Source organism: Sceloporus undulatus, chromosome 2 (genome assembly GCF_019175285.1).
Source record: "Sceloporus undulatus isolate JIND9_A2432 ecotype Alabama chromosome 2, SceUnd_v1.1, whole genome shotgun sequence".
Taxonomy (NCBI): Eukaryota; Metazoa; Chordata; class Lepidosauria; order Squamata; family Phrynosomatidae; genus Sceloporus; species Sceloporus undulatus.
This window is the reverse complement of record NC_056523.1, coordinates 232680925-232699276: the sequence shown is the minus strand read 5'-3', so window position 1 is coordinate 232699276 and position 18352 is coordinate 232680925. Positions and strand designations below refer to the sequence as shown.

Sequence of the window (18352 nt, the reverse complement as noted above, 5' to 3'; positions counted from 1 at the left end):
CTCACAAAACCTGCTTGGAGCAGTTTCCTTGTCTCCTGGTATGCTGCAGAGATAGTCCAGCAACTCCTCATTCATTGTCTAGGGAAAAGATAAATCACCTGAAGGGAAACGGCCAGATCTTTGTGATGAAAGGGATGCCTACTCCTGGTGATATATATACCTGAATATGCATTGCATATATCAAAACAGCAGGAGCAAGAATTGACAAATTAACAGTGAAAACTGGAAAATCTAAGAAGAGACTCAGTACTAGTCTCAGTACACTGAGAGACTTTTCTAACAGGCCTATTGTTGCTGTGATAAGTGCACATTTGTTTCTCATTTGGAGCAAATACCACATATATTTTCTCTCAAGGTTGTTCTTACTGCCCCAGCACTCATATTTTTGTACCTAGGGAAATGCATTTCTTTCCCTCAAATTGCGAATGCAGCCCTCTTAGAATTGCAAAAACATATAAAGTGGTATGAAGAAATCTGGATAAAAGAGAGAGGAGGCTTCTTGAGACGCCCTTTCATTTGTTGAATGCCTAGATAAATCTTTTGAATTCTGTTTCCAAGGGTTTTTTATTCCCATTATTTCTTCTGGTTTGTTGTGGTGCATTGCACTTCTGACTTCTTTATTTTAAAAACAAGGGGAGCAATATCAGTACCATCAAAAAGGTTGTTTCTTCTTCAATCTATTTCATCCATGCAATCCATTTTGGCCGAAACCAGAATGAAATAAGTCTGATCTGCACATATGCGTCACAAGTCTATATCAGATGAGATTGTCTTGATTTGTTTGAGTGTGAACAGTCCAGTCCAGAGCAGTTTGACATCCAGAGATTCAGATGTCAAAATAATCAGAGAAAATTCAGATGGTGTGTCACCAGAATGACTTTATAAAGAAAATTCCAAGGTGGTGTGGTACTAAGGAGGAGAAAGGTACTCTGCTGGACTTGCTCATTGACAGCTCTAATGTGGAATCTGGATCAAGAATCTCACTAGCATTCCTTGATCATATTATTTATGAAAAAGGATTGTATGAGGTCAAATTAATTTTATAGTCAGTTATCTCATTATCTCTTTGCTAAATTTAGATGTTTAGAAGGACATGGTTCAAAGAAATGTGATGAGGGTTCAAATGATTATTGGTTGTGATCTGAGTTTTCTCTTCTAAGTGGTTGATTTGTCATTTCCCACAGGGTTTCTCTTGTTGCGTTGGCTAGTTTTATATGCCTCTCTTGTTAATTTGTTTATAATGTGCATCTCTGTGTGTTTTAGGCAGTAAAACTGATCTCTGCTCCCACCTCTATGGGCCATCATTGTTGTTAGGTATCTAAGTTACTTTCTCAGAATGATTCGTTTTTTTTAAAATCCAGTCTCCCTACAGTTCTTCTGTCTGTGTATGTGCAATTTTGTATTCATCTGCCCTGCCAGCAATTAAATTTATTTTATACATAAAGCGTATACATTATTATATTGCTTGTTTAATTTATATTGTGAACCACAGCAAATAGTATTATTTTAACTGCCAATTTCATTCATATTGATTTTGCCAGGGAACCACTAAATTTAATTTCCATTAGATCTCATTAGTTAAACTCAAACATAATCTACAGTTTAACAATGATTATTATGCCCATTGCATCTGATCATGAGTTTAACTCAATCAGTCATGAAGCATCTCCACAATATTAATACATGGCCGTTGGGAGGCAGACAACTTTGCCTTCATCTCTAGTAAGAGTGATAGGGGCCTTTAGTTTGGGATGGTAGTGGCAGCAAACCTACTTCATTGCCAGTGCACTGAGAAAAGGCTCCATCCACCAAAGGAATGTGTCAACTGTTTATAGAATGGGGTCATAGAACTCAAATGGGGACAGTATGACTCCAAATGGACAGAATTCAAAGTCTGTAGAATCAGTATGTAGAGAGATCTTGTAGCATCTTTGAGATTAACAGAAAGAAAGAAGTTGGCAGCATGAGCTTTCCTAGACTTCAGTCTACTTCCGAAAGCATCTGAAGAAGTAGACTGAAGCCTATGAAAGCACATGCTGCCAACGTCTTTCTTTCAGTTATTTTCAAAGGTGCTGTAAGATCTCTGTACATACCAAATGGACAGAGAAGGCATGGGCCGGTTACACACTGGCAGTTGGGACGTCCACAGGACGTCCCATTTTAAAAAAGGGGCGTCTCTTCTAGACGCCCCTGAGTCTAATACGGACTGTGTCCGTACAATATGGCGCCGGCCCTTCTACATGGCCGGCGCCATATTGACGTATCGGACGCTGAGCGTCCGAACGTCGCGCGGCACTAATGACGTCATGAATGCACCCTTGGCGCTTCGCGACGTCATCAGTGCGCCGCAGAAAGAAGCTCCATTTTGGAGCTTCTTTTTTGCTCCACGCGGGAGCCGCGCGGTATGGCTGCTGCGGCTCCCGCGCAGAGCAAGCGGCGGCGGCGGCGGCAGACCGCCTCAAAGCGGCAGTCTAGAACCCGCCATGGTCTCCCTTACTTTAGTCTAATATTCTAATAGATAATGCAGTATTCTAGAGACTGCAGTTAGTCCATCATATACATTATTTTAGCATAAGCTTTTGTGCGAACATGAATGGATCATGTGTAAACATCCTTGGCTTTACAAGTGTATCCCATGTTCTTCACAGATTACACTGGAAACCCATCATTTGCAGAAAAGTGCAGACTATGTGTCAAATGATACAGAATCACTCCTCCCAATACCAAAACTAGCAATGGCATATGTCAGTCTTGGTGTCATACAAACCTCTTAGAGAGCTCTGACTACTCAGACGTACTTGTAAGAGGTCAAGTTGATGGAAGTAAGAACAAGTCATCTCCCACTGTCAAGAGAGCCCCATTTGAGCCTGAAGATCAGAACCAGATAGCTTTCAGAAACAACAGTAGTACCATGACACAGGCAGCCTCTCAGATGAAAGGTAGGCAGCCTGAGTCAGCACAGATAAGTCAGAAAATAGTTCGGAACCACTTTTGGGTGAGAATAGATCTCAGGTTTGCTATTTGCCTTCACTAGGGCAGAAAATTATAGCACCAATAGCTTGCTCTAGCACTTTAATAAGCAATACCCAGTGGTCTTGGCCATGACAGAGACTCAGTGATCTTGTCTAAGTCCTAGCTGCTGCGCAGTGGGAGCAGGACTGTTACAGAAGGAACACAGAGTGATGAATCATCGGACAGTAGCTCTCTCAGTCTCCCATCTACCTACCCACACACAAGAGTCATAGGTAGGCAATGATGGAAAGTATAGGACCCAAAGATACAAGCTCCAGTGCCATCTCAGATCACCAAATGTCTTCATGAAATGGTGGCATTGAATGATGAGATGGTCCTTTTTGTACTTTAGAGTGCTACAATTCTGAACTATGGGTGGTTTTAGGGGAACTGTTGTTGCATGCCTTCAAGTCATTTCTGACCTATGGAAGCCTCAAGACAAACCTATTGTGGGGATTTCTTGGCAAGATTTGTTCAGATGGGTTTCCTACAACCTATCTCTCAGGCTGAGAGAACTTGCCTCCTTGAAAGCTAGGAAGTCTGTACCTGACTTATCTTGCTTAGATTTACTTAGCAAATGTGTCTGGGGGAAAAAGTTGATAATGATTTTGGTTTCCCAGTACAGAAGATTGGGAAGTCTGGAATCTGTATTTCTAGATCTTGGTTTGGATGAAGGTTCCAGACCAAAGTGGACTGAATGCAGCTGGATTAAAATTGCTGGACTACAGTCCAAATCATGATTCTCACACACAGCTCTATTATCTATTCCATGTAGGATATCACACTGTTGTTACAAATAATACAGCGTAATTATAGTGTTCTTTTTGTGTTGTGCTGGCTACCATGTTTCTCCAGAATGCCATAGAACAGTGGTATTCTGGGAGATAATGGCAACCAGCTGCGACTGTGAGAAAATCTACTCCATGAAGAGATAAAAGACATTTTAAAAAAACGGGGAGAAGACCATTACACCATCAATTGTAAATCCTCTAAAGCAGTGATTCTCAGCCTGAGGTCCTCCTGATGCTTTAGACATGAACTCCCAGAATTAGACTTCAACTCCCAGAACTCCAAACCCAGTATGAGCAGTGTTCAGGAATTATGGTAGTTGAAGTTCAAAACTTCTAGAGGAACAAAGTGTGTGAATCACTCTAAAAGACTTTGAATGTATCTTGTAATGCTTGTAATTGCTCCCACTATTGGAATGGGATAGACTTTCCCCTTTCCAAATTTGAGCCCAAAGTTCACAGTGGACACTTTTTGGCACCACATTAGAATATGCAGAAAATTCTTGAAGGAATTGAGTCATTCTTATGACATAATGCCCTATTACATAATTCCCAGAATATATGTCTAAGTGTAAACTATTCATCAGACAAGGGGCCACTGTGTTCTACTTGACAGTTCTCTGCTACTACTAATTCTGCAGCATGGACCGATGATCATGTAAAAACATTGTTGGGGCTACTAAGAAATTCCAACATGAGTAAAACCACACACAGAGCTAGTTGCATGTGATGGGTATGAGCAATGAATTAGAGTTGTTACCATTTTTTTTACCAGCTCTACTCCTATCGCTACAATTTTATTTTGATGCTAGAAAAAGCTCCAGCTGCCAAAATCATGTGTGTTGTACTGCTGTTGAACACACATTAGGAAAACCAATGAAAAGTTGCCTGTCTTACCAATCTTTATCTGGACTAGACAAGTGTGTAGTGTGAACCTGCTAGCCAGTGATGTAGTATTTTTTTAAATCTGATTTATATCCCACCTTTCTCCCAAAACACCAGTCAAGGAAGCTCAAAACCAGATTGCAAAGGAGAGACACAGAAAATAAAGTAAGTTACAAATAATACATCACATTTAAGAGACATAACCATGTTAGTCTGGAATATCTGCATGCAGAGGGATCTTGTAGCACCTCTGAAAACCAACTGTGAAAAAGAACTGATGGTATAAGGTTTTGCAGACTTGGCATATTTATTCCTGCCATTTTGCTAGCATCTGTGGCTGGCATCTTTAGAGAAGATTCATTCTCTGAAGATGCCAGCCACAGATGCTGGTGAAACGTCATGAATAAACTCCTTGAGAACATGGCCGCATAGCCCGAAAAACTCACAAAAAACTATGGATAGTGGCCATGAAAGCCTTCGACTTCACATATCAAGCAAAGGCTGCATCATTTCTTTGGTGGTGTTCTTCCTTCACACAAAAAGACTCGTTTGCAAGAGCGTTTGCAGTTCTAATGGAAAGCTAAGCTGCTGCATTTGATCTAGCTCCATCTTTGTTGGGAAAGTTCAACGTGTCTTACAGACTGAATCTCTGCATCTAGAGATAAGCAGTCGCTGAGTAAAATGGAGCTTACTCTCAGATAACTACACATAGTATTTTGGGGGAGGGAGTACCCACAAATTGTCATGATAAGCTTCTGCACATCCATATTTACTGCTGTAGCAGTGCTGCTAGCCAATTCTTATTCTTTAAATGGCTGCAGGATCTAGCCAGGAAATTCTTGTTTTGGCTGCAAGAAAGAGCTATTTGTGTTCTGAATTGTGGTAGAAACTTGAGGGGGGGAAAAACCCCAACCAAATATGTCTGAAACCATTCTGGAACTTTGGAGGAAAAATACCCTTTGTTGATTCTTGGAAAATGACCTTGAATGCAGTAAAAGAAAAAGACACATTTTTATAACTTGCTATGTTATTATATACCCTTTGGTATGAAAAGTAAACAAAATCTTAAAAAGTGACTCACACATTTCTTGGCTGGATGGACCTTCTAAAGTTGATTTCTCTGCCATATTGTAGACCCATAAAAGATGGATTTTAAAAGCTGTTCTTTCAGCCCTTTCTTTCCTGGAGATTCACCTTCAGCTGCCAAATGTGTTCTATTTTTAGTGACAAGAAGTCACCAATTCCCTCCTCCAAAAACAATGTGTGTAGGTGTATGTATGTGTACACACACATTACACACACACACATCCATCTCTGATCAGAACCATCCCATCACATGATCTGAATTTCTATGCTTCCAAATACTAAGATCATACTTTTTTAAAGTGAAGTCTGAAAGTCAGAGGCCATCTGGTACAACTCCTTTCCCAGGCTCCGCACCATCCATTGTGCAGTTGTAAAGAATTAATTTTCATAAGACAAACCAGATGGTCTTAGCTAGTGAGCTCTACTACATCTTGGAGCAAGAACAACCTTTACACTCCACCTGCCCCTTACATTCCAGGTAATTTTCAAATGAGAGTAATGCTTTATACAGGTATTATTAGCCCCAGCAAGGCTGCGTGAACTGGCATTGCCTTCATCTTGTAAATCAAGATGTCTTCACACATCATCGCAGAGGCAAAGATATGATGAACAAGTTTCTTCTAACACAAGAAAGAATGGGAGCAGAATGTGTATCTCTCCCTCAAATTAGGATGAGTTGGAAAAAATGTTCTCTGGACTACAGCTCCCAAAATCTCTGAGAGCATTGCTGTAGTCCAAAGAATTATTTTCACAAGTTCTAGGCAAGTCTTTACCAGAGTAGATTCCTGAGCATCTTTTCATTCATTCATCATTGGATAAGGTATTTGTTTCTTCTCAGTCAAGTCAACTCTTCCATTGCTTCTTAAATATGTATGGAGTGTTCTAAGTGAGTTTGCAAGGAATTGTGGAGAATATCTATGATGTTGGTTTCTACAGTCATCATCAGTCTAAAATCAATATGGTTTCTATCTTAGGATGTTATGTTTATTAAACATGTAAGGCTAAATTAGACTTTAAACACCATAGATGTCACTCAATAAGCTGTTATGTGAGACAATACATAAAAATAGCCACTTTCTCCCTATTCTTTCCAGAGCTGATATATAGTTAATCTCTTTTGGAACTTGAAATATACAAGTATGTGTATATTACAAATAGGTTTAAAGGGCCCTCAACTGCTTTTCTATTACAAATCCTCGATAAGATCTTAATAATTAACCTACTGAATAAGATTTTAAAAGCTTGATACACTGGTGCCTCGGGTTACGAAATTAATTCGTTCCGCCATTCCTTTCGTAACCCGAAAATTTCGTAACCCAAAAAGGCTTTCCGTTAGCACTGGAAAGCCTATAGCTGCACTTTGCAGCATTTGAATTTCGCGCTGAAATGAATTTCGTAACCCGAAAAATATTTCGTAACCCGAAACAGTTTTTGCCAATCCAACTTTTTCGTATCCCGGAAATTTCGTAATCCGATCATTTCGTATCCCGAGGCACCAGTGTACGTTCTTCTCCCGAGTAACTTGATCTCCCTTTTGCCATCAGATGACATCTGGGATTCTTCTTATCTTTTCTCCTCGCTCACTGATTAATTGAAATGCATTGGAATAGGATTTAAACATGACAGACCTGTATTGCCATTATGAATAAGAGTGGGGGTACCAAAGAGGTCACAGTGGAAAGGCTTCTGTGTATATGTGGGCAAGGGCCATTTATGTCATCAGGATATGGTGTTTCAAACACAAATACTAAAATTCTGTTTTCACATTCAAAGGAAGACTTTTGTGCAATTAGGGATTTACTGACCATCTGTAACAGTGCAGTGGACCTAAATACCCTAGAGGCATCAGATCCCATCTGATGTTGGAAGCTAAGCAAGGTCAACCCTTGTTAGTAATTGGATGGGAGTGGAGACTGCCAATGAATACCAGGTGGGCTATATTTCAGAGGAAGGAACTGGTGAAACCACCTCGGAGCATTCCTTGCCTATGAAAATCCTATTAAATTCATGGGATCACCATAAGCACACAGGCAGCTTGAAGGCATATGTACACACATACAATGGGCTCTGGACCCATCTCCTGCTCTTGAGTAGGAAAGTGGAGCCACCATTTGTATCTATCCGCCACCACCCACTAATTCACCCCATATGACTCAGTAACTTAGGCAGCTCAGAAATAAGTATCACTGGTTTCAGTTGGACTTAACTCCTTGTAACTGCATCTAGGATGGATTGCAACCTGAAAAATAGTGACTCTGAATGCAGACATTTAACCTTTTACCATTTAATTGTCCCCTCCTGCTTCCTCCTTCCCTCCAAAATTGTGAAAACCTGCACTCATGAAACTTGTGCCTTTGTCACAAATGTTATTTCTGGGGAGGGGGGCAGCAAACAACATTGATCTATCTCTCCTGGGAGAGCCAGTATAATTTGGGCATTGGACAATGACTCTGGAGACCAGGATTTGAATCTCCACTAAGTCACACTCTCTCATCCCCAGAGGAAAGCAAAGGCAAAAACCCTTCTGAACAAATCTTGCCAAGAAAATCCCATGATAAGTTTACCTTGAGGTCACCCTAAGTCAAAAGGCACACAACAACGTGAAGCTACACAACAACAACATCAACAGCCTTCCTCGGTTTACCTACTGATGTATTTATCCGTGAAAGAAAAAGCTAGGTAAAGATCGACTGAAAAGGGAAAATTGGAATAGCTACATTTCCTTTTTACTTTCTGACATCCCAGGTGAAGCTGGGATAAACTACTGATTTAACCCTGGACCTTCTAGCAGGATGCATCAGTTATGTATGTGCATTGAGCAATTTATTTATTTATATATTTATTTATGTATTTTAAAAAGAGGGGAAACAGGGGAAAGAAAAGAAATTAGAGCCTGTGATTGTGGTTGAGAGAAAAATTGCCCATTGGAAACTAAAATTACAAGAGTGAGGCACTGAAACTTTGGGCCCCAAACCCACAAGCTATCCACTTACAGAAAAGTGTAATAGTTTGTGTAGAATGAAATCAATTTTTTTAAAAAAAGAAGTATCCCTTATGGAATGAGCATGCAACAAAATCCTGCACTAGTGATTATAGCTGGCAACGTATTTCAGCAGTGTTTTCTATACACACAATAATGTTATAATTATCTTGCAACTTCCCACAATAACTTTTTGCGAGGTTGTAGTTGTTGTTCCTGTTTAGTTTTGCATTGGTCAGTTTCCAATCAAGACACTAAAGCTGGAAGGTGGTGAGTTAACCAAATCCCCCAATGACTCTACATCTCAGATACCACTAAAATCTTAGTTTTCCAGTTCCAATCCCAGTACTTTATTTAATTTACAATAGTACTATGCCATCATATGACCAATGTATCTGGATATTATACATCTTTTAAAAATCACTATAAAATACACAATTGAAATTAAAAAATAAATAAAATTAGACACAGCCCTTTTTTTTGGTAAGTACTTGGATAAAAAAAATGTAGAGGCAGTGCCACGTTGGGAAGAACATTTCACAACCATGTAATATCAAAGAGAAAAGGATCTTTAGTAGCTGCCAACCAGATTTCACTTGGCCAGGGAAGGTCTTCTTAAGAAGACCTCAAGGCCTGGGCAGATAGATGTGGGGAAAGTACTTGGTCTAAAACATTAACGCTCAAGTCCATTTTTAGGGCAGTGTAACCATCCAAAGCTAACTCTGAATAGAAAGAACAGCTAAGTTTGATATAACAAATGTCTACATTTAGGTAGTTCTACTTCCTTTTAAGCCTGGATTTCTTTGCCACGGTCACCTTAGATATTTATTTGCATTGGTAACTGAACTCCCAGTGCATTTTGAACATGAAAGTCTTCTAGGGCTTGAATCCAACTATTAATCTGAACTAGAATAAACCAGCGGAAATCAGTGGGAACTTGGTACATCAACACTTCAAATTCTCTTGATTCAATGAGTCTACTCTGGGGTTACAGAAACCTGGAATTTGTAGCAGGCGAGGGACCAGAACTCTCTGACAGAACAGACTAGGTATGTACTTCTCTGAACTACAAATTCCAAGATTCCACAGGACGGAGTCATGATGGTTAAAGTGGTATCAAACTGTTTTATTTCTGCATTGTGACAGATTTCAGAGACCTTATCTGCACTGGCCAGGATACTTCAGGAGCAGTTCAGACTATCCTGGCATTGCAGCTGCTCCATTCTGCTCTTTTAGCTTCACCTCCATTTCTGCACCATGGTGGATGTCTGCACAGGTGTCCCGCTGGGCCTCCCAGTGCATCCGCTATTATTGCAAGTCACTCCCTTCTGAGGTCAGAAGAAGACACCCAGCAATGGCACATATTGGGTTTCTCATTCTCACCTCAGAATGAGTGACCATGCCAGTGGCAGATGTGCTGGGTGGCCCAATGGGATGCCTCTGTAGACAACTGCCAAGCCATGGAAACCGAGGGCTCCAGATCTTAGTGGAAGATTTACTGCTATTCTTCACTATACACTTTTTTCCTGGAAGATCTGGAAGAAGTATTTTCCAGTTCATATTAACCTTGTTATTCCCTAAGCTCTGGTGCTGGGTGTGCCAGTCATCATCTGCACTGTCCACAACAGAACCAGGGTTTGGGCCATGCATCATACAAACAGAATGACATTTGAAGTTGGAAAATGGGCCTTTTCATCCATGCAGACAAGGGCAAGATTTCTTCAGGGTTCAACCAGCCCTGCCCCTGGAGAGAGTGAGTCAGTGGCCTCTAGCAGTACATTTGGGTGTTGTGAAGGGACAGCCAGAGAGAGCAAATGATGGGATTTTCTGCCTCTTGGGTCAAAGTTAACTCATCTGGCTCTGGTTACTATGACATTTTTACTTGGATGACTGAGAGACATTATTTCAACCTCTACCTTGAGCAGCAAAATGTCTTGATCCAGACCTGCTTGGTCTAAGGTACAGAACTCAGCAAAGGCCCAGCCATGTCTAGCTTGCTTTTCATTTAGAATGGCAAAATATGGGCAAAACATTGAAGTGCCTACAAGAGCTCTGAATGAGCTGGCAGTATCCTGTGGCCCTGCACTTGGCTACACAGCATGTCTTATAAAGCAGATAAATAGTAGACCTTGTGCCGGACTTTCTGAAGATTTTAAATCTAGCTTGAACAATGTATGTTTGTGCTGGCCCTTCACACTAGAGATTGAAATTCACTCATTCCTGCCTCGCGGCCAGTGCCGTAAGTATGCTTGTACACTTTTCTGAGTGCTTATATTTATCCTTCAAACAGCTTCAAGTTTCACAGGAAACTTCTCTAAACACATGCCTGACTATTTAAATCTGTGCTATTATTTTAATCATGGAAATCAAAGGCATGTAGTATTTTACTTTTGGGCCTGATCACCCGCAGCGTCCTGAGAAACTGCTAGGTTGACTGTGCCTTATTTTACTCTCTTAGTTTAAAAAACAAAAACGGTTCAAAACAATCCCACTGAACTGTGAGCAAAGCAAAACTGAGAACTCTGTATATATCTGTATGTTTTATTGGACCTTTTGTCTTTATAAAAATAAATCAGTACAAGCCGAAGGTTTAGTAGGCTGAGCCAAGCCAGAACCAAACAAGAGATCTAGCTTGGCTCTGGGACTGCTTGAATAGGCCAAGCTATTAAGCCAGGCTCCATACCCTCATGGAATGAAAAAAGCAGAAATTTGGGGAGGGAGTTACACTTGCTTTAGCACTTTCTCAGACTGTTTACATGCAGCAGCCAGTCATACCAGATCAAACTGATCTGGGCCTCAGATCACATGTGGCTTTCACAGTGAGTTGGCACATGATTTCTAAGAGCAAGGTTTGGGACCAAAATGTTCTGATTCAGCTGAGAAGTAACACCGGCTTCAGTTGCTTCCAAAATGAGCAGCCATAATGTCATAAAGTTACTTTTGTGCTTTAGCGACATGGCTTCTTTCCACACTGCCTGAGTAATAATCATATCACCTGGACCCACATAAGGAACTACAGTGTAGCTTTTTCTCATATCAACAACATAACTCTGCAGAAACTGGAAGAGAGGAACTGATTGTCGGCTCTTCTTGCATGGACTTAGGACTTGTCTGCACAGGCCAAATAAAATGGTCTGCCTTGATTTCAGTGAAAACCGTCCACGCAACATACAAGGCAATTTGGGCCAAGTCTGGGCCTTTCCAGCACTTCAGGGTTTTAATCCGGGGGGGGGGAGTAGCAATTACTCCAGATTTTAGTGAAGAATTCAGATATTCATGTATCTGGATACCACTCCACAGCAATGTTGGTGTGGGGCTGAGGGCAAGAAGAGTATTAGATGGGTGGGTCTGGTTGGGTCTGGTAAACCTGGTGTGTGTCACCATGCTTTATGTTCAGCCATGATATCAAGGATAAGAGGATAGATCAGCTATACCTTCCCTCTCCCTTCCCCTGCACCAGTGACTGAGTAAAGAGATCAGATGAAAGGATGAGGGACTGAGATAATCAGATGAAAGGGGTGAGTGGATACAGAGATCAGAGGAAAGGGAGTGAGAAGTGAAAGCAAATGTAGGTATGCAGATCTCTGAGTGAAGGAGTGACTGAATGAGGCAGTGATTCCCTCCATTAGTCATTTGTTCACAGTTCAGAACACTGTATGCACACACACTATTTCCTCTTATTGCTGTATTCAAAACTGTTGTAAACAAAAACATACTAAAATGCTAAAAGTTAAAAACTGTACAATTACAAACATGCCCTTTAAAAGCCCTTTCTTCAAAAACCTTCCATGCTAAAACCTTGTCAGATTGTCACCTGCCAACAGGTTGTCATCTGCCATCAGTTGTTACCTGCCAACAGGAGGACATCCAGGAGGGAACCATTTTAGCCTCCTTGGGGAGGGAGTGTTAGAGACTAGGGGCAACCACTGCAAAGGCTCTATCTCATGTACCCACCAAGCCATACCTGGAAAGAAGGTGGGAATGAAATGGGGATTCTCATGAAGCTCATGAATGCAAGGAGGTTCTTACAAATATATAAGCCTATCAGACTTTATGAGTTATGACTAGTACTTTGGATCTAGTGCCTTATGAGGTCCTCCAATCTGCCAAACACTAGGGCTAGCAATAGTGCTCTGTGAGAGCAAAGTGGGATACTGAAATGAAGAGAGAAAGGTCTATATAGCTGCTGAAGGTCTGATGTATTGGGTGGGGAGCCATAGCCGTTGAGTAGAGCGGGAATCTCTGGCCATACCACAAGCATCACTAGCAACCAGCCTGTTGGCATAGGTCATGGGCAGCTTAAGTCTAGTGGGGTCAAGCAAGACAGCTGATATTAGAAACAACTGTTACATGCTAGTGGCTAACCACAGGATGATTTTAATATAACCCATAAATAAGAAAATAACAAGCTTTATGCAAAAAGATAAAATAAAAATCATAACTGTTAGGCCCTAGGGACACAAGGAGATTATTTTCAGTTGCCAGTGAAGAAGGCAAGAGCAAGAAGTTTAAACTGATTTATGGCTAAATTGCAGGAAGCAATTTTAAACCATGAAAATGTTGAAAGGTTGAACTAATTGCCAGAAGAATTAATAGCTCTTGTTTTAAAGACGAGATAGGTAAATGACTCTGAAATTCTCAGTGTTTTTGTAGCTGTGGTTGTAATGCTGTATGTATGTGAGTGTATGGGGAGTACATCCCATTGCACCTAGTTGAATTTACTCCTGAGTAAATTGTTTGGGACTGTAAGAGTGCTATCATAGCTTTGAAGATATTGGCAGTCAAGCATTGCATTAGCTGACAGTTGATCTGGAAAAAAAAACACAACAATAATGGGTGTATTTGAACTTTGACCAAATTAAATTGTTATTTAAGCAGTTCTATAGGTGAAGTAGTGTTTAAGGCTACTGCAAATCTTTAGATTTTCTCTTTTATAAGAAGTCCAGCAGAAATATCTGGGTGGTCCCTATTAGCATTAACCACTAACTAAACCATTTAATTACATATATTTACCTCAAATTCAAGAATTTAAGTTTGCACCCAAAACTTCTCTGAAATCTCCCCTGCAAAATTAATAAGGGTTTTTATCAAAGCATTAAAGGCATTTTAGAGAATCAGAGGAGTTTCTGATTCTGTGGATTGTAGAGTCTCTGCTTGCATTAGTCGTGTTGTAGTAATACAAATATACACAGCATTTTTCTGGCTCATGTTGCTTCCCTGACTGATTTAGGTCACTTTGGAAAGAAATGCTAGCAAAGAATGCTTAAATAAACAAACACTTGAATCAAGCAATTTTCTTGATTCTTCCCCCTCCCCTTCCCTCCTTTTCAAAGCAAAAATAAAAGTTGGCTATATGTGTGTTTCTTGGTTGTCAGAAGAAATGCTGAACAACAGGCAGTTATGTGAGAGCAGCAAATTTATTTCTTGTGCTGAAACACATGGTGTTGATGTATTTCACTCTTCTTCCAGTTACCCCCTCAATAACAGCTGAACAATCTCTAGTGGAACTGGCATGATATATTCTGACTTCTTTACCTTTGGAAGGAGATAGATGTTTGGGTTTTCTTTTTTCCTTCCTTCAGGATATTAAAATCACTTCAAAAGAGAGGTGTGTTATTTGCACCTATCCCGAGTTTGTCTCGGGTAAATAGGTTTCCCAGGTTTTTGTTTGTTTGTTTGTTTGTTGCAGTGTTTCTGAAACCTGTAAAATGTTTTCATCTGGTTTTAAATAAGTGGAACAAAAGTGATATTTATGCTGCATGTGAAGGGGAAACAATGACTCTCCCAACCCCGTTTCAACTATCTTAAAACATCTGTCCACTTTTCAGCCTAGATTTAAGTATGTTGTTGTTGTTGTTGCTGTTGTTGCCTTCAAGTCATTTCCAACCTATGGAAACAATAAGGTGAACCTATCATGAGGTTTTCTTGCCAAGATTTGTCCACAGATGGTTTGCCATTGCTGCCCCCAGAGGCTGAGAGCATGTGACTTGCCCAAGACATCCAGTGGGTTTTATGGCCAAGCTGAGAATCGAACCCTCGTCTCCAGAGTTGTAGTCCAGCTTTCAGACCTCTACATCACATTGACTATATATTACAGAGTCATTAGATTAACCACTAATAGGAAATATAATCATCTGCCTGACCTTTTCCTCTTTTTTTCTCAGGATTGTCCTCCAGAAGCAGGCGATTTTCGTACCCAGCAGTGTTCGGCACACAATGATGTCAAGTACCAGGGACAATTTTACGAATGGCTCCCTGTCTCTAATGATCCTGACAACCCATGTTCATTGAAGTGCCAAGCCAAAGACACAACTCTTGTTGTGGAACTGGCACCTAAAGTCTTGGACGGGACCCGATGTTACACCGAATCACTAGATATGTGCATTAGCGGCTTGTGCCAGGTAAGGGGAGTATTAAGTTGTCGTTCTCTTTCTCTTTATTTTGTGTTTTCAACTCTGTGTTACTCTTCCAAGCTCTATTGTGTCTTTTATGCCATCTTTTACCTTTATTACCTCTTTTGTGGTTTCTGTACCTCCAAACGCCATTAAAGTGTGCATTCATTTCACTTATAACTTTATTTCTGCATTCTGCCTATCAGATCAAAGATAGCGATATTTAATTATATTCTTTAAGTAATGCATGTGGTGATTGTGTATCTGACATCACTATTGTATCTGAAAAACTGGACACAGTAAGCACAGTCTGAGATCTTGAAAGTATACAAAATGTCTTCATTTAGTCTAATGAGTTGATAGAACACTGCAAAAAACTGGAGCTTCTTGCATTCCTGAGAGCAGGAAGAACATCTACACAGTGGAATTGCCTTTACAATTATGCATTTCTTGGGTGAAGGGAATCTCCTGTTGTTACTAGGATCTGTATCAGGGTTGGACAAAGTGTGGCCTAAGGGACCGCATTAGGGTTGCCATGTGTGAAGAGAGCTGGAAATCTTTTCCTTCTATATAGACTGAACAAAATGCCCCAACCATGTATTTTGGGTTGTGGACCCTTCATAAAGACAGAATTGTGCACACTGCATTATTTATGATTGGACAGTATGTATATTTTGAGCTTTTTGACATTTCTCATTCTTCAGAACACAAACTTTAGACAGTGCTCAGAGAATGAAACAGTTCTGCAATCCTTTCCCCCCCAGAAATTGTGAGTTCTGTAAGTACCCTGTAAAACTCCACTGCAATTCTCCAGTGTTACTTGTTTTTGAAATTTCAGTCTGGGACATCCAAAGCACAGCTCCACTGTGATGGGGCAACAACATCACAAGCTGTATTGGATACATATGTCAGGTCAATAAAATGAACAACACTTACCAAGGCAAAGCTTTTATATAAATTATTTGCAGAGGCTTTATTCCAGGGGGGAAATGCCAATGGTCATTTCAAAGGTGGACACTTAATGGGAGCTTTGGGTGCCTATCTGTCCCTCCCTGACCAGATGCTGAGTGCTTACCAAGAAAGTAATGAAAAATAACTATCCTTTAAAAGAGTGCTTCTTTCTTTTTCTCATTCACTTGCACCACTATCACAAATGTTGTACCTGCAGCAAAATGGGCCCTGGTTTTTTTTCCACATAATGCTTTCTTTAGAATCATGCATACCCTGCAGCTGTCCTGATTTGGCAGGGAACATATTGATTAATCTGTTATCTCAAGTTTTCAGCTGCTTTTAAAATGACCCAATCTCTCCTCCGACTTCCCCCTCTTTGTCCTCTGCACTTCTGCAATCAGAGTTTGACAGTGAAAAAGGATGCCCTGGACAGCAGTGCACTCTCTTTGGAGACCTTTAAATAGAGCTTGGATGAGCATCTTTCAGGAATGCTTTAGTTGTATTTTCCTGCATAGGAGGGCCCCTTACAGCCCCTTCCAAATGTAAGGGTTCATCTACACTGTAGAAATAATGCATTTTGACAACAGTTTAACTGCCATGGCTGCATCCTACAAAGTCCTGGGATTTGTAGTTTTGTGAAGCATCAGCACTCTTTGGCAGAGAAGGCTAAAGACCTTGTAAAACTATAAATCCAAGGTTTCCATAGGATGGAGCTACAGCACTTAATGTTGTATCAAATTGCATTATTTCTACAGTATAGATGGACTCTAAGATTCTTTGTAGTATTCTACAAGTTCATGGTGAAAAATTAGTTCGTAACTCACCACTGGAGAGAGGAAAGGGGACAGATTCTTGCCTTTCTCGGTGATCTCAAGAAAAAGGCAACTGCTGGAGCCTCTCCTAGCTAAGAGCGTCTTCCTCATTTATGTCTTCCATCTTGACCACACTCTGATATTGAATGGCCATAAATATCCAAGCTTTTTATTTATGAAATATTAGAGGGTATGACATAATGGATCCTGTGTTCCAGAGACACTTTGGAGGGGGGGAGGGGGAATAAGTATCTATGTAACTGGAATTACACCATGATATAGCAGTATTCCACAGAAGATATGGATGGAAAGGGTGACTCAGTAGCTGCCAACTTTATCACCTCTGTTGTAAATTAAAGAAGATGCTATTTTAAAGGTAGTTCTGCTGCCATTAATTTTGTAAGTAAACGCCTATGCCAGAAACTTCTTCTTACACCATTACCAAAATGATCCCTTCCCTTAATTTATATAATGAAGATGGGGATTACCTAAATGAAGAACCACTCTAGCTCAGCTGAGACCTGGGGTGAAGCAAATGGCAAAAAATTCTGCGCCAGGACTGCACCGCCACCGTTCACCCCAGGACTGCAGCAGCCACATGCGCCCAGCCCTGATTTAGGCCACCCCTGCGGTTCTGAACCAAAAAAGAGTTCCTTTTTGAGCCACCTCTAGGATGAGGCATGCCCAGGACAGCTTCTGGCTGCATTCAAGTCATGCATCACCTGAACAACATAGGCCAATGACTACCTTTTTTGGCCATCTGTTTGAGGCCCTACATAATCAGTTTGATTAGATTTACCTAGTTGTAGTGGAATTTAGCTTTGGAAAATCTTATTCCAAAAAGGTTTGTTAGATTCCTATAGGACCACTGCGTATTACATAGCACCGTAACAACATTGATACATAGTAAATTCCAGCATGATCTCCCAAACTCCACCTGTCAGTAAACTGCAGTCGACATGGGCCCATTCCCCGTTGATGAAAAAGCAACTGGCTGATGTCCCCTGCCTCATGAGTGATCTTCGAAGAGATAGGCAGAAAGAAAAAGCCCCCATCATAAATCCCCCTTGTACTGGAAATCACTCGCAGGTGGGAGATGAGACATCAGGTAGCTCTTCCTAATCAACAGAAGAATCATCTGAAGAGAAACCAGACACCTGCCAAAAGCTGCCTACTGATAAGGCACTTTCACAGTCCTGTTGTTGCTGCTGTTATTGTTGTGTTGTTCAAGTCATTTCTGACTTATGGTAACCCTAAGGCGAACGTATCATGGCAGTTTCTTGGCAGGCTTCTTAGAGGGGTTTGTCATTGCCATCCTCTGAGCCTGAGTAGCCTCTAAATTGGGGGATATATAGGAATCTAAACCCAACCTAGGGGCTGTATAGGAATCATGAATACGTAGCAGTTGTGAATGTGTGACTATAGATTATGCATTTACAATTGCCT

At 40.7% G+C, this 18352-nt stretch overlaps 1 protein-coding gene across 1 annotated transcript in view; it reads left to right on the top strand.

Moving 5' to 3' along the window:
* ADAMTSL1 (ADAMTS like 1) overlaps window positions 1-18352 on the top strand; it is a 628141-nt gene that overhangs the window by 377954 nt on the left and 231835 nt on the right. The window contains exon 5 of the mRNA XM_042452391.1: window positions 14916-15152. Within this exon, the coding sequence (XP_042308325.1) occupies window positions 14916-15152 (237 nt within the window). The remainder of the gene's footprint in view (window positions 1-14915; window positions 15153-18352) is intronic.